Raw genomic sequence first — 28,000 nt, 5'->3', positions numbered from 1 at the left:
AAGAGACCATGCCAATATGGAATTCTATTGAAGGAACAAAAGAAGTTTACCACTGAGAAGAGAAGACATGATAGCTGCAAGGACATGAAAGAATGATGGATACTATTTTTTTTAAAAAAAGGTTAGTCTTATTCTAGTTAGCCCCAGAATACACAACTAGAACCAATACGTAAAAGCAACAGAAAAGCAAATTTAGGCTTGATATTATCATTATCAACACATTTAATTAAGTGCCTACTCCAGACAGAAGTAGCAAAACTTCTAAAGTGAGCTGTCAAAAAGTGGAATATGTTACCTTGGGAAGCCATAAGTTGCCCTCACTAGAGTTCTTTAAGCAAGGACCAACGACTACTTGTTGGGGGTACCGTAGAAGATATTAATAGCCTCAAAAATTTCTCAAAATACTATCTGTGTAATTGTTGTATACTCCTCCTCCAGCAGAATATAAGCTTCTTGAGGGCAAGGGAATGTTTTTCTTTTGTCTTTGACTCTCTAGTACCTTGCACGTAGAAAGCACTTAACATATGCCTGTTGAGTCTTTGAATTCCAACTGAGGTATATGGCTTGGCCTCTGAGTTTCCTTTCAAACTCTGAGACCGTGTGACTGAAATGGCAGGCGTAATTTCTAAGATGAGACAGTTTCTCCAAGGAATAACTATACTCAATTTCATCAAATTTCAAAAGTTCAGAAAATTTCATCAGCTTTTAAAACCATACTTTAAACTACTGAAGGCAATTACTATCGACTTAATGACACAGCATCTAGTGACCTAGAAATATCAGGATTTAATAAAATATTTTAATATTAATGTTAAGCAATGAAACAGCAAATTTATGACTTTCAACAAAAGTCAGAAAACTAAAGTACTATATTTCTAAATAAAAGCATTTTATTAAGAATTGCTGTCTATTTTATATTTAGTGTTATCAGTTATTAAGGGCTGACTTTCTTTTTGAACAGAAAGTGATCATAAGTTTAATAAAAAAATCTCTTAGGAACACTAATTCTACAGTTATTTTAAACAGATTTTAGTAACTAAATAAGGAGTGAACTCCTAACATTCAAAATATTTATCTTTAAAAATCTTTTATGTCAGAAAAACTATGTCAAACTAAAAAGCAGACAACAAAGTAATATGCATGTCCTGATTACAACTCTGCAAAAACACATCTAAGTAAAACATAAATAAAGACATAAGTTTAATAAAAGGTAAAAGTTTCATAAAGTCTTTAGCTCTATTTTTTTGTATGAGTTGCATTGGTTATAATTTCTAAAAAGGATTCATACAGGAAAAGAATACATTTCCTCCAAAATTTGTTAGTTACATTTATTCTATAAAATCCTCACCCCTTTAGGATCCTTAACAAAATAACTTCCACTTGAACCTTGAGAGATTCTTTCTGGGAGAACTCCACAGTCTATTGCTTGTTCTGCTCTCAGTATTATATCAGCAAATTCTGGATCCTCCAAGAATATGTTCATCTCCGAAGTACCTCCAAAATTTACTGCATTAAAAAATGTTAATACAACATGAGATTTTACTAAATTAAAAAAAAAAATAAAGACAAGACAGCAATGGAGGTGATCCAGGATTCCAAAGTACAAGTAAAATGTTAATATTTGATTTAAAACAATACAGACCAGTACAATGATGCAAAGAAAAATGATACAGTATTAGAAATAACTATTTTAATCTTTGAATTTTCCTATATTTACTACTGAAGTTCAGACAGTGTAACACAAAATAATGATCCATGGCCCTGTCCTTTCTGATTAAACTTTCCTTATATCATTAGCAGTCCTTTACCATTTTCAATCAATTCTCAAAATGATGGAAGAATGCTGCGACACGGATAAAAGAAAACAGGAGATGAATCACCAAATTATTCTCATCTCTACTTGGAAGATATGTTGAATAACAATGTTTTAGGGGTTATAAATATTCAGAATATGGTAAAATTTGATTAATCTGAACTCTGCCACTTTAAAATCTGTAAAAGAAGCTACATATTTGCTTTGCTGATTACACAAAAAGTATACTCAAAAATTCTATTAAAAGATTCTAGGGGCAAATTTAATCTTCTTAAAAGAATAAACTTTGCAACCACTTTAGAAGAATGTATTTGAACACAATATGGAGTGTTCACCTTTGCAAGGTTATTGAAGGGAAAGTACTCTGTAAACTTTAAGGCATCATTAACCAATATGTCAAGTATTATAACTGTTATTGTTACTACCAATACATAGGCAATATGTCAGTTACAAATAATTAATTCAAGTGTCTGAGATATATTATCTACGCTATTTCCCTAATTCAAGACATGATACAAACATAAAAGCAATAAAATAGCATTTATTTTAAAAATATTTCATATTTCAAGTTTTTCAGACCAGTCTTCCTCACCATCTAGATAATACACTTATGTTTCTTTCTTATACCTTGAATGCCTACTTTAAGAATTTATACTCCTAAAGTTCATTTTAAGTTGGTCCTTTGAAATTCAGTGAATACATGACCATATAAAAGCAAAGTTATATATGGTGACTGCATTCTTGGGATAGTCCACAGAAGGGCATTTATCTTGGGCCAGGGGTAGGGAACCTGCGGCCTTGAGGCCACATGGGGTTCTCCAGGTCCTCAAGTGCAGCCTTTTGATGGAATCCAAACTTCACAAAACAAACTTGGGGACCTAGAGGTCATCTGATACTTTATTGACAGAGCTACAGAATACATGTAACAGCGCTTCAAAAATAGGTCACACAGTGAGTTAGTAATAAAAGCACAGTGTTCAAATTGAGGAAGGTTCACTTTACTGTCAAATGAGGCCTGACTGAATGAACTTGGGATCCTGAAGAATAAAAGAATTGGGGATGGGAGGGAATGGACACAAATTGTTAGGTAGAAAGATGTTTATTGTATTTGTTTTGCTTGGCCCTAGAGGGCAAAATCAGGTTCTTTAAGAGGAAGTGATAGGAATGATTCCAAAGTATATAGGCTACCAAAGGGAAAGGCTAGACAACCATTTGCTCGGATATTATAGAGGGGATAACTATGTTTCGGCCATATAAATCCCTAACTTCTAATTTGAAGTGGAACTGTTTGGCCAAGACACAAAAATATCCCTCATGAGTAGGCTTGAAGGAATAAGGTCTGTTCCTTAGCTAACAAGACAGGATGAAAAAAAGATACTGGGGGAGAAGATACCATCTAAGCCATAATCCAAGAGAAATATGCTGAGGTCAAACCTAGAAGCCTACAGATACAATTGATTCAGAAAAATTCTGAAGTTTCCCTATCACCTCCTGATTTCAGGGCTTGCTTGTCTCCTTTCCTTTCTATTGTAAAATCAATTACTTCAGGTTTTCTCTCTTCATCTACCTCACTGAAGAACAGAATGCAATCTTACTGTATTAAGGACAGGAGGTTAATAAGCAAAAAGCTAGTACATTTTTAAGGTATTGAGTTTTAGTGCTAACAATGAGAAACAGAGGGTTAGCAAATATTGCTCTCCCACCTTTTGTCATCTTATTTATTCACTTAGGACCTGTAGGGAAAGGCAAAGAATACAGAGATAACAGTGCTATCACTGGGTACACAAAAAACTGAAATAAGATTCATCTGTGTTCAGAAACACTAATACTTAAGAGGTTCTGTAACATTTTAACATAGGAATGACCCAAGGCAAAAAGGAAGAAGAGTCATGGGAGCCAAGATCTAGAAACTGTTAAAGGAATTGTAGTATGGAGAGAGGAAAACATCTTTCTCTTCTTCCCCTTTGGCACCACTCTGCCCCCTACAAATGCAAATCTAGCCTTTCATTGGAATCAGGGTGAGTTGGCTGACTAAAGAAGGGTAACTTAAGAGTAGTGGTGCTACAGTGGCAAGAATTGGGAAATGCCAAATGGCAGCAGTTGGAAAGGGAATGGCTATCTGAATGCATGGAGAGCGGTCATCTCCTAATTTAAATGTTATGTAAAGAACATACTAGATTGGCTGTCTATATTTCAAACTAAACAAGTCCACCACTGAAGAATGTCTCAAATCTGTAGCTTATTATCTGAGACTGAGCTAAGAAGCTAACTCTTCCAGGAAACCATTCCTCAAAGTCAGTCAGATCTCTGCTTTGTCCCTTTTCCTCCTACTCCGTATTATACTTATCACTTCTCATGGTGGGTTTCCCAAAAAGGTCTCTGAGCATAGGCTCTGCTCTGTGCTTTGTTTCTATTTTTATTTCCTCAGTGCTTTGCATATCGGAGGTGCTTATTAAATATTGAACTGAATCCTATCTGGCAGCTCAACTTCCTGCTAGGACTAGTATTACCTCTCAAAATAACCAAGAACTAACCAAAAGCAAAGTTGAGGTTTTACTTTTATCATTAATTATTATTATTGGCTACATTGGCTAGTTCAAGTCTTTTAGCTCTTTGAGTCTGCGGAAGAGGGAATAGCTATTATTCTTACAAAATGCAGAAATTCCTTCCATAACATCCCCGACAGGTTGTTATCCAGACTTGTTTGAACACTTACTTATAGCACGCTCACTACCACACTGGAGAGTCCCTTCCATTTATGAAAAGAGTTCTTACAGAAACCTCTCCTAAACAGGCTCTAGCTTGTCAATGTCTCTCTTAAGACGTTAACACTCCAAACCAAACACAATACTCTCAATATGATCTGAGCAGGGAAAAGTACAGCACAACTATGAGTTTTCCTGTTCCGAGTACTAGATTCCTCATAATGAAGCCTAAGAGTCCATTCAGTTTATGAAGCACCTCACACATGCAACAAACTGCATTAAATGGGTAAAGATTTTTTTAAAAAGGTACATCAGAAAGCTTACACTCTAGTAGGGGAAATAAGATGTGTGAAAATAATTGTAATAAGCAGGTTATCATAGGAGAGGTCCAAACAGAATAGTATGAGCGATTTGCTAAGGGAGAAATCACATTAAGCTGGAACTTAGAGAAATCTTCATGGAGGAGGGAAGAATTAAATGAAGGCCTTCCGGGACGGTGTCAAATGATCTGAACTGGCAGAGGTGCTCATTCCAGGCCTGAAGAAGAATATGTAAAAAGTCAAAGAGAAAGGAAAAGACACCATGAAATCAGGGAACAGATGGTTTTCCTTGAACACAGAAAATGTGAAAGGTATGTGGTAAAGTTGGAAAATTAGGTTAGAGCCAAACTATGCTGGGTCTTAAATGACCCTAATTACTAAGGCTGAGAAGTCTGTTTTTTATTCAGCAAGAAATGGGGAGGTTTTTGAGGAAAGAAGTAGTAGCGCCAGATTTGTACATTAGAATTATTGTGACAAGGATATGAAACATATACTGAAAACAGAGAAATCCCATTTATCTTTTACTCCAACATCTCATAAAATCACTGCTGTAGCCATAGTTGTAAGACAACCTGGAGACAGGGAGACAAGTTAGAAAGCACTATGACAGCCCAAGCAAGAGCTTCTCTGGGCAGAACAGGGGGGTTGTGGTACAGGCAGCACAAAAGATACCAGAGAGAGAGATTAGAGAAGGCTGTCCAGCAGACTGGATGAAACAGAAAGAAGCAAAAATGACTCATCTTTCCAACCTGGGTCACTGAAAAAACAATGATAATACCAACAGAAAGAAGGAAGTTTAAGAAGAGTGGGTAGGAATGAGTTAGAGTTGGGGAGTAGGGGTGAGAAACAGAGAGGAATTAATGTGTAGTTTTGGCTGTGTTACATTGGAGGTAACAGTAGTATATGCAGAAGTTCTGGGGCTTGTCAGCATCAGGAAGATTACTCTGCCAGCAGGGGTAGTTTACATTACAGGATCACAGATCTAGAAGTAGAAGAACTTTAAAGGTTATTTAGTCTAATCCAATCATTTCAGAGATAAGGAAACAGGTAAAGTCACATGACTTAACAGTGTTGTAAAATATTATGGTTCTGGGCTGGGTTGCAAATTTGAGTCTAGTAACCCAATTCAGCACTCCTCAACAGGTTAAAGACTAGAGGGAAAGAGGTCAATTGGAAGGCTTTTAAAATAACCCAGGAAAGAGTAACTGAAAGCCTGAATAATAATGGAAGATCCACTTAATCTATTTTTATTTTCACCCTTGAATCAACTTCCTTTATTCAAAATAAACCAGAAAGATCTGTGTTGCTGTAAATTGAAAGATTTGAAGATTCTGCCCGAAGGTAGCCTCTCTGTGTATAAAATGAATTTGGACCAGATGATCTCCAAGGTCCCTTCCAGCTCTAAATGTGCGATCCCACAAAGGAAAAGAGGAACTGGACATAGTAAAGATGTGGGTTCATATGTTGTCTCTGACAGTTATTAGCTCTTTGACCCTGAGCAAATTTATTACATCACTCTCTCTGTGCTTCACCTGTAACAGATAATGGTGTTAGGCTAGTTTATTGCTCAGGTTCCTTGCAGCAATTCTGTGGTCCACACTGCTTTAGACAGTATTTCCAAGCTAATTTTGTTCTTAGGGCTTGAAATATACTTGAAAAGTGCACTGTTTACCTCTAGGAGTAGGGAGCCCCCTGGGTATATTGATGACTAGATGGAAGTAGGTTGGGGAACTCTGAAAACAAAATAGAGGCCTTACCTTCACTACCAAAAAATTACTACGCTCAAGTACTTTAAGTATATATCAATTGTCACATTAACTTTTCTGGAAAGGAAAAATATCCTTAGTATCAACATTTTCCTCATCAGACCCCAATTAATCTACCATAGTGCACAACTGAGGAAATGCTGGTGGGCTTGAGGTTACACCTAACCCACTGAATAGAATATCAATGAAAATTTAGATTCCAAGTGAAGATATTCTTGTGCATAGGGATGAACAGCTGTCTATTATCATCACTCTGACAATTTGCTAAAAAAAAAAAAACCAAACAAATCAACAGACATTTTCCATAAGGATATCAAATTAATGCAAAACTTAAGCCATGCACACAAACTTTTCTCACTATGCTTACAAAGTCTGAAATTCTCCATATGGATATCAAACCTTGTTAACCTCTCCCCTCCCCACATACACACTTACTGACAATGTTTACAAAGTCTAACATTCACCAAAGGATTACCAAACTAACTCGAACTTTGGGTATACACACACACAACTTTCTGGGTCAACTTTTACAAAGTTTGAAATTCTCCATAAAGATATCAAGCGAATTCAAACGTTATACACATAAACACATATTTTCTTAATATTTACAAAATTTGAAATTCTCCATATGGATATCAAACTAATTCAAACCTTGTTAGACCACACACACGCACACTTATTGACAATGTTTACAAAGTCTAAAAATCTCCCAAGGATTATCAAATGAGCTCGAACTTTGTGCGCGCACACACACACACACACACACACACACACACACACACACACACACACACACACACACACACACACACACACACACACACACACACACACACAGCTGGACAATGCTTACAAAGTTTGAAATCCCCCTTAAGGATATCAAAGTCACACAGACACGCTCAACTCTCCCCTTCCCCGGACCACGCGCCCGCGGATGACCAAAGGGACAAGGCTTTAGGACGTCGCCACGACTTCGGGGGCCTCGCGGCTGGGGCCCGGCTGAGGCTCCCGCTGGCATCCCCCCAGGGCCGGGCAGGAGCACCGGGTAGCAGCCCCCGAGGGCCCGGGCCCGGCGAGCCCGAGGCTGGAGGGGGAGGCTGCGGGAGGCCGGGGTCGGGCGGCTCCTTACCTGCCGAGAGCAGGCGATGGCGGTGGCAGGTCGGGCTCCGTCGAGCCCTCCGGGGGCCGGGGTCGGCGGCCTCTCCCGCAGGCAGCAGCAGCTCTTCCTCCTCGTCTCCGTCGGACGTGGTCTCCTCGGCCCCCGGAGGGTCGCCGCCGCCGAGCCCTCCCCCCTCGGGGTCCCCGACGACCCTGACGGCGCCGCCCGGCGGGGCCCGGCCCGGCCTCGGCAGCAGCGGCTCCCGCTCTTCGTCCTCCTCCTCGTCGGGGCCCCGAGCGGCTCCCCGCGGCCCGGGTTCCCCGGCCTCCGCCATGGCCGCTTCCTCCTCCTTCTCCTGGCGCGCGGAGACCTGGAGACGAACGAGCTCAGGGCACAGGACTGCCCGGGTACCGGCTGGACATCGCGGCGCGCAGACCACGTCCCGCTCCCCGGCGGGTTCCCTCCTCCGGCCGCTGGGCAGCGCCACCGCCTCCCCGAAGAAGCCCGGCCCCGCGGCGGCCACCGTTACCAATGCGCAGGCGCAGAACCCGGCACCCCGGGGGCGTGGCCAGGAGGGCGGGGTCCCGCAGAAAGCCACGGGATTTAAAGAGCCAGCAGCCCATTTGCCACGTTGTCCCGAAGCTGAGCTAGGGAACTTCTGGCCCTGGCGCTCTAATTACTTCGTCTGAGTAACGCTTCCAAACGTGCTTTCCAAAACCTTAAACTACTTTCTGCACAAATGAAAACGGGTCTCACAAAACTCATTAACCCATTTTACAGATGAAGAAACTGGGGCCCAGAGAGATCATAAAATCACTGATTTAGAGCTGGAAGGATCTTTTATCAGTGGTTTAGTACAAACCAATCATTTTACAAATAAAGAAACAAGCCAAATAAACAGTAAGTAACAGAAGGCAGACCTGACCTCCAGCTCTCTGACCCCAGAAACTCTGGCCTGCCTCTGCCAGTCACCTACAGCACTAAGTGCAGGCACCCCCTAGCCACCAGTTCACATTTTCTCAGTGTTCCATTACATCATACGTTTTCATCTCAACCCTCCTCACTCAAAACAAAGTCAAGTGCAAGTCGTGTCGTTATTTCTCTGAGGGCATGGTCTTCTTCCACAAAGAAGGACGAACACACATACACATTTTCATCTAGACCGGTGGTAACCAAACTCTTTGGATTTTGTACAAAAGTCAATTTTTTTGTGCAAACATTCTCATATGGTAAATAAGTAAATATTTATATCCTCAGCATTGAAGATGAACATATCTTCAGTAAGTAAATGTATCTTTACTTATTTATAAATTATTGACATGTACCAATTAATCAACCAATCAATATTCATTAAGTACCTACTGTGTGCTAGGAACTGTGCTAAGCATTGGGGGTTATTATGTATGTTATAAAATTTTCACAAAAAATAGAAATGAGGAAACTCAGAAGTCAAATAACTGACTGGGAAAATGCCCAGAAAAAGGGGGAAAAAAATAAGACTATAGAAGGTTACTTTCTTGGGGAACAGATATCTCCTCCAATCCTTTCAGATGAGGAAGAACAATGCTTACCATCAGGGAAAGACACAAAATTCAAGACTTCTGTATCCCAAACATCCAAAATAAATATTCAGTGGGCTCAGGCCATGGAAGAGCTCAAAAAGGATTTTGAAAATCAAGTTAGAGAGGTGGAGGAAAAACTGGGAAGAGATATGAGAGAGATGCAAGAAAAGCATGAAAAGCAGGTCAACACCTTGCTAAAGGAGACCCCCAAAAGTGCTGAAGAAAATAACACCTTGAAAAATAGGCTAAGTCAATTGGCAAAAGAGGTTCAAAAAGCCAATGAGGAGAAGAATGCTTTCAAAAGCAGAATTAGCCAAATGGAAAAGGAGGTTCAAAAGCTCACTGAAGAAAATAGTTCTTTCAAAATTAGAAAGGAACAGATGGAGGCTAATGACTTTATGAGAAACCAAGAAATCACAAAACAAAACCAAAAGAATGAAAAAATGGAAGATAATGTGAAATATCTCATTGGAAAAACAACTGACCTGGGAAATAGATCCAGGAGAGACAATTTAAAAATTATGGGACTACCTGAAAGCCATGACCAAAAAAAGAGCCTAGACATAATCTTTCATGAAATTATCAAGGAAAACTGCCCTGAGATTCTAGAACCAGAGGGCAAAATAAATATTGAAAGAATCCACTGATCACCTCCTGAAAGAGATCCAAAAAGAGAAACTCCTAGGAACATTGTGGCCAAATTCCAGAGTTTCCTGGTCAAGGAGAAAATATTGCAAGCAGCTAGAAAGAAACAATTTGAGTATTGTGGAAATACAATCAGGATAACACAAGATCTAGCAGCTTCTACATGAAGGGATCAAAGGGTGTGGAATAGGATATTCCAGAAGTCAAAGGAACTAGGACTAAAACCCAGAATCACCTACCTGGCAGAACTGAGTATAATACTTCAGGGGAAAAAATGGTCTTTCAATGAAATAGAGGACTTTCAAGCATTCTTGATGAAAAGACCAGAGCTGAAAAGAAAATCTGACCTTCAAACACAAGAATGAAGAGAAGCATGAAAAGGTAAACAGCAAAGAGAAGTCATAAGGGACTTACTAAAGTTGAACTGTTTACATTCCTACATGGAAAGACAATATTTGTAACTCTTGAAACTTTTCAGTATCTGGGTAGTTGGTGGAATTACACACACACACACACAGAGCACAAAGTGAATTGAATAGGATGGGATCATATCTTAAAAAAATGAAATTAAGCAGTGAGAGAGAAATATATTGGGAGAAGAAAGGGAGAAATGGAATGGGGCAAATTATCTCTCATAAAAGAGGCAGGCATAGGACTTTTTAGTGGAGGGAAAAAGAGGGGAGGTGAGAGAAAAACATGAAGTTTATTCTCATCACATTCCACTAAAGGAAGGAATAAAATGCACACTCATTTTGGTATGAAAACTTATCTTACAATACAGGAAAGTGGGGGAGAAGGGGATAAGCAGGGTGGAGGGGGGATGATGGAAGGGAGGGCCGGGGGAGGAGGGAGCAATTTGAAGTCAACACTCTTGGGGAGGGACAGGATCCAAAGAGAGAACAGAAGCAATGGGGGGCAGGATAGGATGGAGGGAAATATAGTTAGTCTTACACAACATGACTATTATGGAAGTCATTTGCAAAACTACACAGATATGGCCTATATTGAATTGCTTGCCTTCCCATGGGGATGGGTGGGGAGGGAGGGATGAAGAGAAGTTGGAACTCAAAGTTTTAGGAACAACTGTTGAGTCCTGTTCTTGCTACTAGGAAATAAGAAATACAGGTAATGGGGTATAGAAAGTTATCTGGCCCTACAGGACAAAAGAGAAGATGGGGACAAGGGAAGGGAGGGATGATAGAAGAGAGGGCAGATTGGTGATGGGGCAATTAGAATGCTCGGTGTTTTGGGGTGGGGGGAGGGGACAGATGGGGAGAAAATTTGGAACCCAAAATTTTGTGAAAATGAATGTTAAAAGTTAAATAAATAAATTTTAAAAAATAGAAATGAGAAAGGATGAGTGAGATAGAGGTAAAATAATATTTGACCCTAGAATCTAAGGAGCCACAGGAGTTTTTATCGAATAAGGAAGTGACACAGTCAGATTTAAGCCGTAGAAAAATCATTTTGATAGTTATATTGAGGATGGAGTGGAGAAGAAAGAAACAAGACAGGGAAACCAGTCTAAGGGTGGGGAACCCGCAGCCTTGAGGCCACATGTGGCCTTCCAGGTCCTCAAGTGCAGCCCTTTGAGTCCAAGTTTTAAAGAATAGATCCATTTATTAAAGGGATTTGTTCTGTTAAGTTTTGTTCTTTGAAGAGCAACATGTGGCCTTGAGGCTGCAGTGTTCTCCACACTATTTACAAAGTTGTAGAAGGCCTGATTTACAGTGATGACTGGGTGAGTATTTGCAGAGATAGAAGCAACAAAATTTGTCAGATGATGAAATGTGTGGTATGAATGAAAATGAGGAATTAGGGGTGACACCAAGGTTGTAAACCTAGATGACTTGAAAAACAGTGGTGTCCTGCATAGAAACAGGTAAGTTTGGAAGAGGGATCACTTTCCAGGTAGGAGGAGTAGGGAGGAGAATTTGATTCTTCCACCAAAAATAGTACTGGCTATTGGCCTGGAGGGCAGCATTCGCTGAGAGGGTACCACAGGGTAGTCTGGGGATCTAGGGGTGGGTATGTTTGGGGCAGGAATGGGGTTATGTCCCAATGAGACCTGCACTGATGTTAGGGCAGATGTCTGGGTTGAGGTTAGGTTCTAATTGCCTCATATGGTTTACAACAGAAGGTAAGGATTAAATGATCATGAATCTCTTGGTGGAGGATATGCTCATTCTAAATTGAAAATCATGGTTCTTTTGAAATATTTATATATGCTCTATGAAATAAAAGATGACCATTTTTTTAAGATTTGAAAATTGCCAAATCATTATTGTTCGCTTCTGTTCATCAAATGTTCACCATTTTCTAGTCAGTCTCAGTTTTTCTGTTTTGTTGCCTTTTGGAAAGTTTTGACTATTCTCCTTTTGATTGAATGGAAATAATACAGGGCCGTGGTCATTAGTTATTTAATATTTCTTTGGCACCGTAGCAAGAGGTTAGCCTGAGGGGGAAGAAAGGGATATTATTGCAAGATAATAGGTAAAAGGCCCGGGATGTTTGTGGTAGAGACCAGCTCCTCAGTTGTGGACAGTTGGGAGTTGTAGGTAGTTACCTATCTTTCCACCCTTTGATTGGTTGGTCATTCACCTCTTGCTGTGAATCATCCCATAGCTGCCTGGGAGTATGGAGAACACCAATTTTGACATCCAGTAATTTAGACCATAAACTAATGCAGCTCTAGCCCAGTCAATAAGTTTTCAACTGGTAGACTATTGTCCTTATTTCACTAATTCAGTCATTTAATCAGCCTTCCAGTTCCAGTGCCTGTTAATGTGAGATGTTCTGTGCTACATGATCTTGTGGGGATATGAAAAACACATAAAGGTTTAAAGATTAGAGAGCCCTTTGACCAGTGAACAGTGGTGAATCAGCTAACTGGAACGTAGTGTATTATTTATACTCCATAATAACACAATAAAAGGCCATGGTCCATATAAACAACGGTCTGGTCTGGAACTAAAAAGATGACCAACGATCAATCAAATCCCACTGAGTATCTTTGTCTCTCCTGACCTTTCCTTTGCTTCTATGTATATTTTTCCTTTGAGGTACCGAGTACTAGACTTGAGGTCTGGAGTTATTGAGTCATTTTAGTTGTGTTCAACTCTCCATGACCCCATTTGGGGTTTTCTTGGCAAAGATATTGGAGTGAGTTGCCATTTCTTTCTGTTGCACTTTTTACAGATGAAGAACTGAAATAAACAGGGTTAAGTGACTTGCCCAGGGTCACACCGCTAGTACATGTCTGAGGCCAAATTTGAACTCAGGTCCTCCTGACCGTAGGGCTGGCATTCTATCCACTGGGTCACCTAGCTGCTGTTAAGTCAAGAGAACTGAGTTTAAATCCTGACTCTGACAGTTACTCTGTGTGTGTCTAGGGGCAAGTCACTTCACTTTTCTATGCCTCAGTTTCTTTACCTTTAAAATGGGAAAAGTAATACTTTAGCTACATAATGGGATTCTGGTAATTAATTTGTTAGCCTTACAAAACTATTTCCCTTCCTTCTCTTTGTCTACAGGGTTTTCCATTGCCTCTGAGTCTCTATGACCCTGTCCTTCTCTTGCTTCTGCCTTCTGCCTCTGCGCCCTTTAGCCTTCCTCACCTTCCTAATTAATCTTCCTCCACTTTCTCTAACTATAGTAAAATAATCAGTTCAACCCTCCTCAACCCACCCTATCCCCCAAAGGAAAAACAACATTGTCAAAGAGTAAACTGTTCAAGGTAACAGAATTTAAACACAATGTTATAGGTGGGGGTAGTAAAAGGGGATTGGCAAAAGGGAAGCTGAGTTAACTTCTCCCTCTGTGTGTTCCCTTGTATAAGGGAAAGTCAGGTCAAATATTCTACCCATTCATCTTCTAGTTACTTCCAGCAAGTCCAACCACTGTTATTAGCAAATGTGTGGTCTCATATCCCAGGTTGCAGATACCAGTAGTGGTTGGCTTCAAAAACAGTTATATGGTGGAGTATGGCTCAGTGGCAGATTGTTGCCAAAGATGGATTACTATAGCAATTACTTATCAGGAGTGAAAAAGACAGTTCTGAACAAGAATCTGTTTTTTTAGCATTATTTTTCCCCCACTCAATCATATTTTATTTTTTCCAGTTACATGTAAAGATAGTTTTTAACATTCATTTTTATAAGAGTTTGAATTCCAAATTTTCTCCTTCCCTCCTCCCCCCCTTCCCTGAGACAGGAAGCAATCTGATATAGGTTATACACATATAATTATGGTAAACACATTTCCACATTAGTCATGTTGTAAAAGAAAAATCAAAACAAAAGGGAAAACCACAAGAAAGAAAAAAACAAAAAAAGGGAAAATAGTATGCTTCGATTCTTTATTCAGGCTCCATGGTTCTTTCTCTGGATATGGATAGCATTTTCCATCATGAGTCTTTTGGAATTGTTTTGGATCATGATATTGCTGAGAAGAGCTAAGTGTATCATAATTGATCATGCTACAATGTTGCTATTACTACATACAATGTTCTCCTTGTTCTGCTCACTTTTTCAGCATCAGTTCATGTAAGTCTTTCTAGGTTTTCTGAAATCTGCATGCTCCTCATTTCTTATAGCACAATAATAAGAATCTTTTTTTTGTACCTTTCCTATTAGTTACTCTCTTATTCTTTTCCAATTACATAGCCAAGTGTTAACAAATGACCCCAGACTCATAAAGGGTCTGGTCAAAGGGAAACAGAATCAGAAATACCAATTAAATGCATTTGTTGTCAGAGAAAAAGACTTGTGGGAAAGAGAAAATCCTACAAGAGAGCAGAGAGGTAGAAAGTGTTCTCATCTGCTCAAAGGGGAGTGGAAAAGGAGTGAGATGATATAGTTTCTAGAAGCTTTCAGAGAGGGAGCCAGGCCCAGAGAGTATTAAGGCAAGGCATCTGTAGATATGATAAGCCAAGGAGTCAGGAAAGTCCCAGGTCTGCTGCTGCTCCTCAAGGCCACCTTGAGCCATTCAAGGACAGTCTGGCCTCTGCAGCCATTGCCAAGTTCATCTAGAGTTTACTTTGAAAAGGATCACTGGTATGTCAAGCAGCTCTGAGTCTCAGGAATTCTTCTCATTGGCTGGTCATCTACCCCCATTATCCTGTTCCCCTGTAAAGAAGGGAAGTTCTAGCAATAGCATAGTATTACAGAGCTCATGTCCACGCTAGCTTTGAAAGTCATACAAAGTCTGGCATCAATCTACCTTCCAAGCTCATATATATATATACCTCAGCCAGTAGTTAGTATTCAATAAATATTAAGTTCTACTACGTGCTAGGTACTCTGTTAAGCACTGAGAAAAAAAAAAGACAATACCTGCCCTCAAGGAAGGCAAAATATAAAAAGAAGCTGAATAGTGAGGGTAGGAACATCAGAGGGCGATGTTTATGGCGTCAAAACCAAGCAGAGCAGCTGGTGTGAAATGAAAAGTTGACTAGGAATTCTGTCATTCAGTTTTTCAGTTTTGTCTGACTTTTTGGAGTTATTTTTGGCAAAGATACTGACATGATTTGCCATTTCCTTCTCCAGCTCATTTTATAGATTAGGAAACTGAGGCAAACAGGGTTAAATGACTTGCCTAGAGGTCACACAGCTAGTAAGTATCTGAGGCTACATTTGGACTCAGGAAGTGGAATCTTCCTGACTCCAGGCCTGGTGCTCTGTGCACTGTGCTATGTAGCTGCCTTGAAATTGTGGGTCATCTAGAAAGGGGGGCTTTGGGAGAAGGTTTTGTTTGTTTTTTTTTTGTTTGGCCCTCCAGTCCTCTGATCAGAGGGGCAGAGGCAACTGAGTGCACAAAAGAGCGGTTGAAAGTGCTGAAGTAGTCTCTATGATGTTGAGGTTTTAGGTGATGAGCTTATTCCTGGGGGAACCAAACAGGACTATGCACTGTGCCACATACATGCATAGATACATACATACCCATGCATACATATTTATCCTGTTCTTTAGAACTTCCATATTTTTTCTCATTCTTTTCCTGTGACTGAAATACTAGACTCCTTCTGCCTCCTAGTCAATCAATCAATAACATTTATATTAAACATTTATTATATGCCAGGTATTCCCAATATCTTCCTGGAAAAATCCTATCCAGCCTTCAAAGTCCAATACAAATGCCACCTCCTCCATGAATCCTTATATGATATCTTCAGTTGGAAATCATTTCTTATTCCTTCTACCTTATGTAATACATTACACGGTTCCTAGGCACTTTTGTTTTTTAATTGTTTGCATATATCATATTCCTATTCTGGATCGTTAGCTCAATGAGGATAGGGACCTCATTTTGTAAAATCTTAGTCTTTCCTCTCAAAAAGTGGCACAGTGTTCTGCAAGTAGTATGTACTTCATAAATATTGATTCAACTTAATTGAATTGAATTTCTGTCTCAGTGTCCATCAAGGCCAAGACCAGTAGCTCTAACTGAACTTGGCTGCAGCTCTCATCCAGGCAGCATCTTTCCCCCACTATTATTATTTTATTAGTGGTTTGTGTATTAGGTGATAATAAATCAGTTTGAAAAACATGTCTATATCCTGAAGAGAAGATGCTACTTTAAAAAATGTTAAGGTGAGTTTTCTCTCTCCTGTAGTTGCTTATTTTGGGAAAAATAGTTTTATGCTTGGGATTTTTTTTGTCCTTTTTTATTTTTTATGGCTTTGAGAAGAGCTAAGAAGACATTTGTACCTCTTCCTAATCTCTCCCCAGCTCTTATTTTTTTCTGAAAGTTTTCAAATGTCCTTTGCTTTTTTTGCAAAACTAGAAACTCTAATATATTGTGTCAAACACAATTGCTCTGTCATATCTTTCCAGAAGTACTTTTACTGAGAATTACAGCTTTCACGTATATTGCAAATATTTTATGTCTCTGTGTTTCTTTTCTATCTCATGAACTTAAAACCTCATTTCTGTGTACGATTTACCATTAGAATTTGTTAAATCTAACTTTGGGAAACTAGAACGCTCAGTGGATAGTGCTGGGAATTGACTTAAGAAGATTTGAGTTCAAATTCAGCCTCAGACACTTACTAGCTATGTGACCTTGGGCAAGTCACTTAACTTCTGTTTGCCCAGAAGGCAGCTAGGTGGCTCCGTATATAAAGCACTTGACCTGGAGTTAGGAAACCCTGAATTCAAATTCAGCCTCAGATACTAGCTGTGTGACCCTGGGTAAGTCATTTTACCTCTGTTTGCCTTAATTCTCTAGAGAAAGAAATGACAAACCACTCCAGTTTCTTTGCTAAGGAAACTCCATGGATGGTATGGTCCACAGGGTCAGAAAGAGTCAGAAACAACTGAACAACAATAGAAATCTAAGTTCCTAATACAAGGTAGCTATTTCCTAAATTATTAAAAATAATTTATTAATTTATCTCCTTGCATCCAGTCTTTCCCCTCTCCTACCTATCCTCTAACAACTGCCAAATGGATATTCCTAAAGCATGGGTCTGTCTATGTCACTGCCTGCTTTAGCGGTTTCAGTGGGTAGGATATAAGCTTCTCTGTTTGGTACTTCCAGCCCTGCTGAGTCTGGCCCTACTGCCTTCCCTTACTGACTTCGAATAACTCTCCATCAGGAACTCAATATTCCTAGCAAATTGGCCTGTAGCTGTTCCCCTATAAGTGATCTCCTATGTAGAGGCTACACTCCTTCCTCTCCCCATACCCAGAATTTCCCACCCCAATGCCTCCTTCATTACAGGGGCTCGATTCAGATGCTACCTCCAAACACATGACCTTTCTTGGCCTATCAATTCTTAGTGCTCTCCTGACCTCATTCCCCCCAGTTACATTGTCCTTACCTTGGATGTACTTTACTTGTCCCTTTTTGTATACATATTGCTCCCTCATAAGAGAATAAGCTTGTTGAGGGCAGGGATTCTGTCACTTTGTCTTTGTATCTTCATTCTCCAGCACTATACCCTGCATAAAAGTAATTGTTTTGACAATGCTTGTTAAATAAAACTTTGATTAAATTCATTCACATTTTAATGAACCAGGATTTTTATTCCTGCTTATAAGGTAAAATTTCCCTAATATGATCAATCATACATACATATGTTTTATGTGTGTGTGTGTGTGTGTAATATACATACATATATATGTATTTTTGGTTTCCTTAAAAAATGGACATACCTGTTTTCAAAGTGAGTGTGCCAAGATTCACTGTTACCAAAGTTTTTTAAAAATCCTGTTTTAAATAGATTCTTGGAATATGTTTAAAATAAGCATATGTCCTTGAGAGAAGTCTGGAAAACAAAGTCTCTGCCATCAGAGTTTAAAAATCTAGTGAAGAAAAAAAGTATGTGCTCAAATAGTTATAATATAATTGAGAATTCACTAATTTCTTTTTTTATTTAAATTTATTTATTTAAGTTTTCAACATTCATTTCCACAAAATTTTGGGTTCCAAATTTTCTCCTCATTTCTTCCCTCTCCCCACCTCAAAATGCCAAGCATTCTAATTACCCCTATCACCAATCTGTCCTCCCTTCTAACATCCCTCCCTTACCTTATCCCCATCTTCTCTTTTGTCCTGAAGGGCAAGATAAATTTCTATACCCCATTACCTGTATTTCTTATTTCCTAGTTGCAAGAACAATACTCAACAGTTGTTCCTAAAACTTTGAGTTCCAGCTTCTCTTCATCCCTCCCTCCCCACATATTCCCTTTGGGAAGGCAAGCAATTCAATATAGGCCATATCTGTGTAGTTTTGCAAATGACTTCCATAATACTCATGTTGTGTAAGACTAACTATATTTCCCTCCATCCTATCCTATCCCCATTGCTTCTATTCTCTCTTTTGATCCTATCCCTCCCCAAGACTGCTCCCTCCTCCCACTGCCCTCCCTTCCATCATCCCCCCCACCCTGCTTATCCCCTTCTCCCCCACTGTCCTGTATTGTAAGATAGGTTTTCATACCAAAATGAGTGTGCATTTTATTCCTTCCTTTAGTTAAATGTGATGAGAGTAAGCTTCATGTTCTTTCTCTCACCTCTCCCCTTTTTCCCTCCACTGAAAAGTCTTTTACTTATCTCTTTTATGAGAGATAATTTGCCCCATTCCATTTCTCCCTTTCTCCTCCCAATATATTTCTCTCTCACTGCTTAATTTCATTATTTTAAGATATGATCCCATCCTATTCAATTCACCTTGTGCTCTCTGTCTCTCTCTGTCTCTCTGTGTATTGTGTGTGTGTGTGTGTGTGTGTGTGTGTGTGTGTGTAATTCCACCAACTACCCAGATACTAAAAAAAGTTTAAAGAGTTACAAATATTGTCTTTCCATGTAGGAATGTAAACAGTTCAACTTTAGTAAGTCCCTTATGACTTCTCTTTGCTGTTTACCTTTTCATGCTTCTCTTCATTCTTGTGTTTGAAAGTCAAATTTTCTTTTCAGCTCTGGTCTTTTCATCAAGAATGCTTGAAAGTCCTCTATTTCATTGAAAGACCATTTTTTCCCCTGAAGTATTATACTCAGTTCTGCCAGGTAGGTGATTCTTGGTTTTAGTCCTAGTTCCTTTGACTTCTGGAATATCCTATTCCACGCCCTTTGATCCCTTCATGTAGAAGCTGCTAGATCTTGTGTTATCCTGATTGTATTTCCACAATACTCAAATTGTTTCTTTCTAGCTGCTTGCAATATTTTCTCCTTGACCAGGGAACTCTGGAATTTGGCCACAATGTTCCTAGGAGTTTCTCTTTTTGGATTTCTTTCAGGCAGTGATCATTGGATTCTTTCAATATTTATTTTGCCCTCTGGTTCTAGAATCTCAGGGCAGTTTTCCTTGATAATTTCATGAAAGATTATGTCTAGGCTCTTTTTTTGGTCATGGCTTTCAGGTAGTCCCATAATTTTTAAATTGTCTCTCCTGGATCTATTTCCCAGGTCAGTTGTTTTTCCAATGAGATATTTCACATTATCTTCCATTTTTTCATTCTTTTGGTTTTGTTTTGTGATTTCTTGGTTTCTCATAAAGTCATTAGCCTCCATCTGTTCCTTTCTAATTTTGAAAGAACTATTTTCTTCAGTGAGCTTTTGAACCTCCTTTTCCATTTGGCTAATTCTGCTTTTGAAAGCATTCTTCTCCTCATTGGCTTTTTGAACCTCTTTTGCCAATTGACTTAGCCTATTTTTCAAGGTGTTATTTTCTTCAGCACTTTTGGGGGTCTCCTTTAGCAAGGTGTTGACCTGCTTTTCATGTTTTTCTTGCATCTCTCTCATTTCTCTTCCCAATTTTTCCTCCACCTCTCTAAATTGATTTTCAAAATCCTTTTTGAGCTCTTCCATGCCCTGAGCCCATGGAATATTTCTTTTGGATGTTTGGGATATAGAAACCTTGACTTTTATGTCTTTTCCTGATGGTGAGCATTGTTCTTCCTCATCTGAAAGGATGGGAGAAGATATCTGTTCACCAAGAAAGTAACCTTCTATAGTCTTATTTTTTTTTCTCCCTTTTCTGGGCATTTTACCCAACCAGTTACTTGACTTTTGGGTCCTTTGTCAAGAGCAGGATATACTCTGGGAATCTGTGAGATCTCAGTTCCTCCAAGGTGGCATGATCAAGCGTGTACTGGTCTGGATGCAGAGAGGGATTTTTGTGCTCAGAATCTTAGCAGTTACCTCTCCATAGTCACCTGGCTTCCAGTTCTGCCAAGTCAGCACTAGGGGCTGCTTTTCAGATAAGCTGGATGGGCAGGGCCGCTACTCAGTGTGAGACAAAGGCCAGCTTGGCCAGAGCCTCCACACAGGGCTGAGGTAAGACTCAGCTCTTCAGTGCCCCCAGGGGTTTTTATGCTCCAACAATGGAGCTGTCCACACAGGCTGCTGTGCAGCCTCTGTGGCTGCTGCCTGCTGCCTGCTGCCAGAGCTATGGGAAGGCCCTTCTCCCTTCCTGGCCAGCTGAAAATACCCCGTCACTGACCTTTGGTGCCTGTGGGTTGAGGGATCTGGGAATTGCTGCTACTGGGACTGGGGAGTCTGCGACTAGAGATTCTGTCCCCAAGGGTTGTTCAAGCCACACGGCCAAGGCTGGGCTGGGTTCTGCTCAGCTTCCAGTGCAACTGATGTTTCCCATGGGTCTTTCAGGTCACCCTGGGCTGGAAATCTCCTCCACTCTTGTTCTCCAGTTTTGCTGCTCCAGAATTTGTTGAGAGTCCTTCTCTACAGGTATTTTATGGGTTGTATGGCGAGACCCTGCGTATGTGTGTCTTTCTACTCTGCCATCTTGGCTCTGCCCCCATTGAATTCACTAATTTCTTAAGAGAGATCAAAGAGAGATACAGAAGAGTTTTGGGGAAGGAAGAAGATCAAGAAGTCTTCATGAAACAGTTGCTGTCTCTTCTAGGTCTTGAAGGAAGAGAAGACTTTCAACTGGCAAAGATTTGTAGTGAGTCTATTTCAAGGATGAGGGATGGTATGGTTGGAAATAGAAGTCTTGGTTGACTAAAACACAGTGTGTAGAGGGAAATGACATAAAACAAGGCAGGTTGGAACAGATCATGGAGAGTCTCGAATGCCAGGATGAGTTTTGGTTTTTATTCTTTATTTAGGGCAGGTAGGTGGTGCAGTGTATCCATAGGCCTGAAGTCAGGAAAGCTCATCTCCCTAGTTCAAATCTGGCCACAGACATTTCCCAGCTGTGTGAACCTGGACCTGTTTGTCTCAATCTCTTCATCTGTAAGCTAAACTGGAGAAGAAAATGGCAAACCACTCCAATGTCTTTTCCAAGAAATCCAAAATGTCATTACAAAGAGTTGGACACAACTCAACAACAATAATTTTACCCGTTAGGCAATGAAAAAGCACTCAAGTTTTTCTTTTTGAACCAAGAAGTCACATGATTAGACCTGTACATTAAGAAAAATGTTTTGGCATCAGTGTGAAAAATGAATTGGAAAAAGATGAGACTGGAGATGGAAAGATCAGTTAAAAAAAACCCCAAAGTATTGCAATAGTCTACTAATAGCTGGTGTTTATAAAGTGCTTTAGGTTTTGTAAGCAGCTTTGTATACATGATCTTTGGTCCTCACAACAATTCAATGAGGTAAGGATTACCAGCATTGTTGGTCCACATTTTTTACATAAGGTAACAAACTCAGAGAGGTTAAATAATTGCCACAGATACTCAACTAGTAAGCGAAAGAATCAGGATTCCAACCCAGCTCTCTCTTGACCTTCAATTCCTGTACTGTTTTTACTATACCACATTGCCTCTCTGCAATAGGTAATGAATAGGCTTAAACTAGGGGAACAGATGCAAGGAATCTTATGGAAGTAGAATTGACAGGGATGATGGTGGTATCAGCCACAGAAACAAAGAAGTTGGGAGGAAGAACAGATTTTGTGAGCAAGAGGGAGGATAGTGAGTTCAAATCTGACCTTGCTGAATTTGATATATCTGTAGGACACACAAGTAGATTATGGTAGTTGGTTATATAACACTCAAGTACAGGAGACAGGCTGTGACCTATGCTTATTAGAGAAGAGGCTTGGCTTTGCTAGACGATGATTGGAGAAAAGCAGAAATCTGTTGAATAAAAATCTGGCAAGGTTTATCTGCATTGCCCAAAGGGTCACACTGAATAGCGTTGCAGTTCTTTGGCTTAGAGGAACTTCTTGAGACTAAAAAGTGCAGTGTTGCTTTAATTTTTGTGAAAAGAGGAATCAGTTCTCAGTTTTAAGGGGTTCGTCACTGGTTCAGGAACAGAATAGGACTGGCTCTGTAAAGCAGATCAGTAAGGTCCAGAAGGGAAGTAGCTAGCCGGGAAACAGCTTTTTGTGGAGCAGATTGTCCCAAAGGGTCCTAGAACATCATGACCTGCAATCCAAAGTTGTGAGTTGCTTTAAGCAGCATGCTTCTTTCATTCATATGTTTCTCAGTAGGTTTCAATAGTTGTGTGCCCACCCTCCCTCCTAGACACTGTGTACTTTGATGTGTGAGTGAGATCTAAGTTTGTGGGTGGACTATGATATCATGATCATGTCTGCTTTTGCCTTCTAATAAGTAAATATTGTTATTGTTTTTTGCTTTGCCCTGTTAAACAAATGTTTTCAATATTAATGGTGTCATGCTGACTGATTTCATTGAAATGGAAAGTATACTGGTGGGGGCTCAGACGCTTTAGTGGCAAATAGAGGAGTGCATCTCTGTACCAGCATCACTCCTTGGATCCAGAGAGAGTGGTGAGTTGTAGATAAGTGACTGTGACTATGGCTGCTCCCACTCTTCCCCCTAAAAAAGTCCCCAGACCTGACAGTATGAGAGTAGGTTGGCTGAGGTGAGTGAGGTATTTCAGTTTGATCAGTGAGGTGTTTCAGAGAAAAGTTAGGGGTCTTGTGTGTGTACCACATTGGATACCATGCCCACAGGCTACACTGCTTCTGTGGGTAGGTTTGTGGCCATACCTAAGCTATACTAACAAGAAGCAGTCAGAGAGGTAGGAAGACATTAGGGACAGAGCTGGGTCTCAGAGGCAGGAGTAAAAGGTATTAAGAAAGAGTGGGTCTGTGATCAATCATGACTTCAGAAGACTGATGATGCAACTTGCCTCCCATCTCTTGACAGAGGTGGCAGATGAGAGGTGCAGGGTGAGACATATTTTCAGATAGTCAATGTGTTGGTTTGTTTTGCTTGACTATACTTATTTATTACAAGGGAGGACTGAGGGGTGGGAGGTGGGTGGGAGGAAATGGTGAGCTGGTGAAAAATGATAGAGACAAAAAAGAAAATGAACATCAACACAGCATAAATGGCATAAGAGAAAACAAATGCAGAAGAGGACAAGGGTGTTACTAACTTATCACATTTAATGTAGACATATTTAAAACAGGATACATAATAGTTTATAGTTTCTTATATAATCTCTCATTCTTTGTGGTGTTTGTTTAAGGTTAAGTTAATAATAAAAAAGGAAAATGCTTAAATAATTGTATGGGTTTTTTTTTTTTATTTTCAGATTGTTTTAAGGAGAAAGGCTGTAGAAAGGACAAGGAGGGTTGAAGTCCAAAGGAAAATCAAGAACTAGCCTCTTTTCTCTGGTTTCCCAACTCTTGGAAGCTTCCTTTTTTTGGAAACTATATTTCTGCCTCTGCTACCAAAGTCTTCTGATGCTTCATTGTGTCATGAAGGTGATCCTGGTTTCTCCAAGGCTATACCAACAGAATACAAGATCTACTAACCTGGTAAGACTTTTGAGTTTGGGCTTGGTGATAGATCAGTCTTTTATCTGAGACTTGGTCCAGCTCATTACCAGTTTGGCTGAAGAGTGATGAATATTCTGATTTTATGAATATTATGAAAACAATCAGCCATAACAACTATATGAGGATTATCTTCTTCTAAGTTATAGAAGGGTTTCAGTCTGGGCTAGTACCTGCAGTGACCAAATGACAGCTCCTTGAAATTTTGAGTTATTTCTGCTGCAGACTTCAACTAGTGCCCCACTTTTGCTTCATTTCCTATTGTCATCACCATTCTTCATAACCTTCATCAAGGATGGAATTGTGTGTGATGTTGTGGCGATATACTAGGAGATTAACAGACTGCTCATTTTTGTTGTTGTTGTTGAGTTTTTTCAGTCATGTCTGACTCTCCGTAACCCCATTTGGAGTTTTCTTGGCAAAGATACTAGAATGGTTTGCCATTTCCTTCTCCAGCTCATTTTATAGATGAGGAAACCGAGACAAATTGGGTTAGGTGACTTGCCCAGAGTCACACAGCAAGTGTCTGAGGTCAGATTTGAACTCAGGAAGTTGAGTCTTCCTGACTTGAGACCAGCCCTGTAGGCACTGGACCACCAGATTGCCCTAATATACGAATTGTACTACCCCTCTAAAAGTTGATCTAAATATATTCAAGTGTACAGACACTGAAATAATACAACAGAAATATTAAACCAGCAAATGAATGGACAGTATGTCACTGACATGACATAGGAAGTAAGAGTAAATATGGTTTAGGACTGGAAAGCAGAAATAAATAGATATTTGATGTGTGTATAGATCAGAAGGAATAGCCAAGGAAAAGAACTCGTTTCTGATCAAACTGACAGCTTCACAGAAGTAGAATGTGAATGGTTTAAGTAAAGTTAGAAAGTTTGGTAGCATGGGAAGAAACAGTCATCTAGGCACATAGTGCATAGTGCTGTGTTAAAGGAAACAAAAAAAAAAAAGAGGAAAGGAAATTTGGATAAGTGAGTCTCAAGTAAGTGAAGAAAGGAAGCCAAAACCAAAGATGAGCAGTGTTTGGGGATCCCAAGGAAGGGTTTCAAAACATAGAATAAGGATTTTGGACAAAAGAAATGGAAAGCCATTGTGGAGCTAAGAGGAATGGGGTAGCACAGTAGCATAGTTAAGGGACAACCATAGAAAACAGTTTGGAAAGAGACTAAAAAAATAGATTGAATTGGGCAGTACTGGCTATGGGAAAGAGGCCCTGATAGTCTAGTCCCCCGATGGTAAGTGCCTGAGTTCTACTGTAGCAATAAATGGAGATATAGAAGATATGGATAAGATAGGCAGGATATACATGTTGGGTCAACTTGGAAACTTTGCGTCAAAATTTAGTAGGGAATGACCTATTGTGACACATAGCATTTGGTGATATCCACAGTTCTTTGTGCTGAATCTCATTCCCTTCTGATTGAGCCTTTAGTTGGTTTAATTGGACAATTACTAAAGATAATTGGCAAAGTTATTCATCCAATTATTTTAAAAGCAAACAAACCTGAATTTATTATATGGTGAAAATTGTTCTGCAAGTACAGACGCCCATGAACACCTAAACACAAAGTTGCCCTTGGCAGGAAGCATTTTGGTACCTAGGAAGTAACAAGGGGTCAAGTCAGGTTAAATGTAATCTCAATTTGCCACAGTCCTTTGGTCTGCAGTTAGGTGAGCATTCCATGTGGTCCAGTCTTGCTGTTTCTGCTATGGGCCCTTCAGCTATTGAGCTCCTACTACAGGCACTGTTTTCTCCATGGCAGTGGCTAATCCATCACTTTTCTAGTCCTGGCTTATCGAGTTTGGAATTCAGTTTCATTTTAGTCTCAAGAAAGAATACAGGGAAGTCTGAAATAACTATACTATTGTTTCACTGTCAGAGTTTCAAGGTTATTTGGGTAAAAAATATAGTAGCAGAAACTGTGATGGCTTTCCAAGTTGTCTGAGCAGCTGCTGTGATGACCTCCATCTCTTAGAGGTCACCTCTTAGAGCTGTTTCTGGGATTTTGTTTGAATAGCTAACATAATACATTTTCAGGTTTGATTCTCTTTTTTTTCAGTCGTGTCTCACTCTTCATGACCCCATTTGGGGTTTTCTTGGCAAAGATACTGGAATGGTTTGCCATTGCCTTCTCCCACTCATTTTACAGATGAGGAAACTGAGGCAAATGGGGTTAAGCGACTTGCCCAGGGACAGATTTGAACTCATGTCTTCCTAAACCTAGTGCTCTGTCTACTGTATCACCTAGCTGCCTCAAATAATAAATACTAACATTTATCTGGCACTTACGATGTGCCAGGCACTGTGCTTTATAATTATTTCATTTGTTCCTCACAAAATCCCTAAGAGGTAGGTGCTATTATTATCCCCATTTTACAGATGAAGAAACTGAGGCAAACAACTTAAATGACCACACTAGCTGTTTGAACTAGATATGAGATTATAATGTAGCTAAAGTCCTTGCTTTGATTCTGCTTTACTTCTCTGCTTGTTGTCAGTGATCAAACCAATACTATTTCACTAGATCTGTGATTTCATAGATAAGGGTATTCCCTCCAACAGTACCACTTACAACTGCTCCTAACAATATTCCATGGGTACCACTCTTATATTTGGTCTATCCATCTGTTATCCCTTGTTATCACTACCTGAGGAGCCTCGCTCTCTATTCAGTTGTTGTTGGGTTCGTCCTTCATTTTCAAAGAAGATCATGACATCGGGGAGATGATGACCTGACTTGTACTTGACTTTGTTTTGAGTGAGGGAGGGCTCTGCAAGGTCACCAGCCTCACGTTATCCTCCTGAGCCATCTGGATCCAGTGATTCATCAGGATGACTGGAGATGGCCCAGGATGCAATGGGAGACCTCAGCCTTTTTAGGCTAGGCCTTTTGACATAATCAATTACACGTATTCTGAATGGTACCTTTCATGCTGCTATCCTTAGTAATAATGCTGCAGTCTACTTCCACCCATCATACGTTACTCCACTGTCCTGACAATCACCTGTGACTTAGATTCTTCAGATACTTAAGTGAAATGTGCGCCAAAACTACCCCTGCCTTTAGAAAAAGCAGACAGAACCTGTCACATTCTTTTTACCTACATTTCCTAGTATTTTTTCCAAATCATGTCAAGTTGCCTCCAAATCAAATCAATCTGTTTTTATTGAGTATCTAATCTGTGTAAGGTCTCGTCTGGAAAGATCTTTTAGGACCTAGATTCAAGGTGACACAGCCACTTATTTGACAAAGCCAAATATATCTAACTTTGAGAGAGTTTAAAGGGACCCTGATTCTACAATACCACTCTTCTTCTAAAGATTTAGTTGGAAATACTTCACAAACAAAAGCAGTCTGGCCCCAAGGTGGCTAGTCATGGTTAGAAATGAATAATAATATATTTCAGGATTTTTGTTGAAAAAGGACTAAAATTCTCTCTTAGGCTATGCTGAAGGATGTGGTTTTGGGGGGTGTGGGAATTAATGTATTTGATATACCACTTGGATCTTTGAAAATACAAGAGCTCTGAGCTTTAAATCTGATGTGAAGCACCTATTATCTTTACTGACTTTCCTTTAACTGTTGTCTGTCTGCGGACTTTGGGGTCATGGAAAAATCTAATATTAGCTTCACCATTTGGGGACTCTGGTATCTCAAGGAAATTTGCCTTTCTACCTCAGTATTTTCTTTAGTTTTAGTTTCATAGGTTTTTTAAAAATGTTTTAAATATGGCTATTAAGGAAAAAATAATTACTAATGCAGAGTATGGGCAATAGAAATTACTTTGCAACAGTGCTAGTGTACCTTGTATTAATATTTCCTCAAAGTTCATTTAAGTCAAAGT

The 28,000-nt window shown here is 39.7% G+C and overlaps 1 protein-coding gene across 3 annotated transcripts in view; it reads right to left on the bottom strand.

The window, feature by feature from the left end:
• Positions 1–8,227, bottom strand: part of PI4K2B (phosphatidylinositol 4-kinase type 2 beta) — a 37,168-nt gene extending 28,941 nt beyond the window's left edge. Inside the window, exons 1-2 of one of the 3 annotated variants that reach the window (XM_072620391.1) lie at positions 7,734–8,227; positions 1,349–1,506 (exon numbers count right to left, since the gene is read on the bottom strand). In XM_072620391.1, coding sequence (XP_072476492.1) covers positions 1,349–1,506; positions 7,734–8,037 — 462 coding nt within the window. In that variant the 5' untranslated portion in view covers positions 8,038–8,227. The remainder of the gene's footprint in view (positions 1–1,348; positions 1,507–7,733) is intronic. The other 2 variants (XM_072620390.1, XM_072620389.1) reach the window with 2 other exon arrangements.
• Positions 8,228–28,000: the final 19,773 nt, after the last annotated feature.

This window comes from Notamacropus eugenii, chromosome 6 (assembly GCF_028372415.1).
Source record: "Notamacropus eugenii isolate mMacEug1 chromosome 6, mMacEug1.pri_v2, whole genome shotgun sequence".
NCBI classification, from domain to species: Eukaryota; Metazoa; Chordata; class Mammalia; order Diprotodontia; family Macropodidae; genus Notamacropus; species Notamacropus eugenii.
Note: the sequence above shows the minus strand (reverse complement) of the source record. Positions and strands in the feature narration are given on the sequence as shown.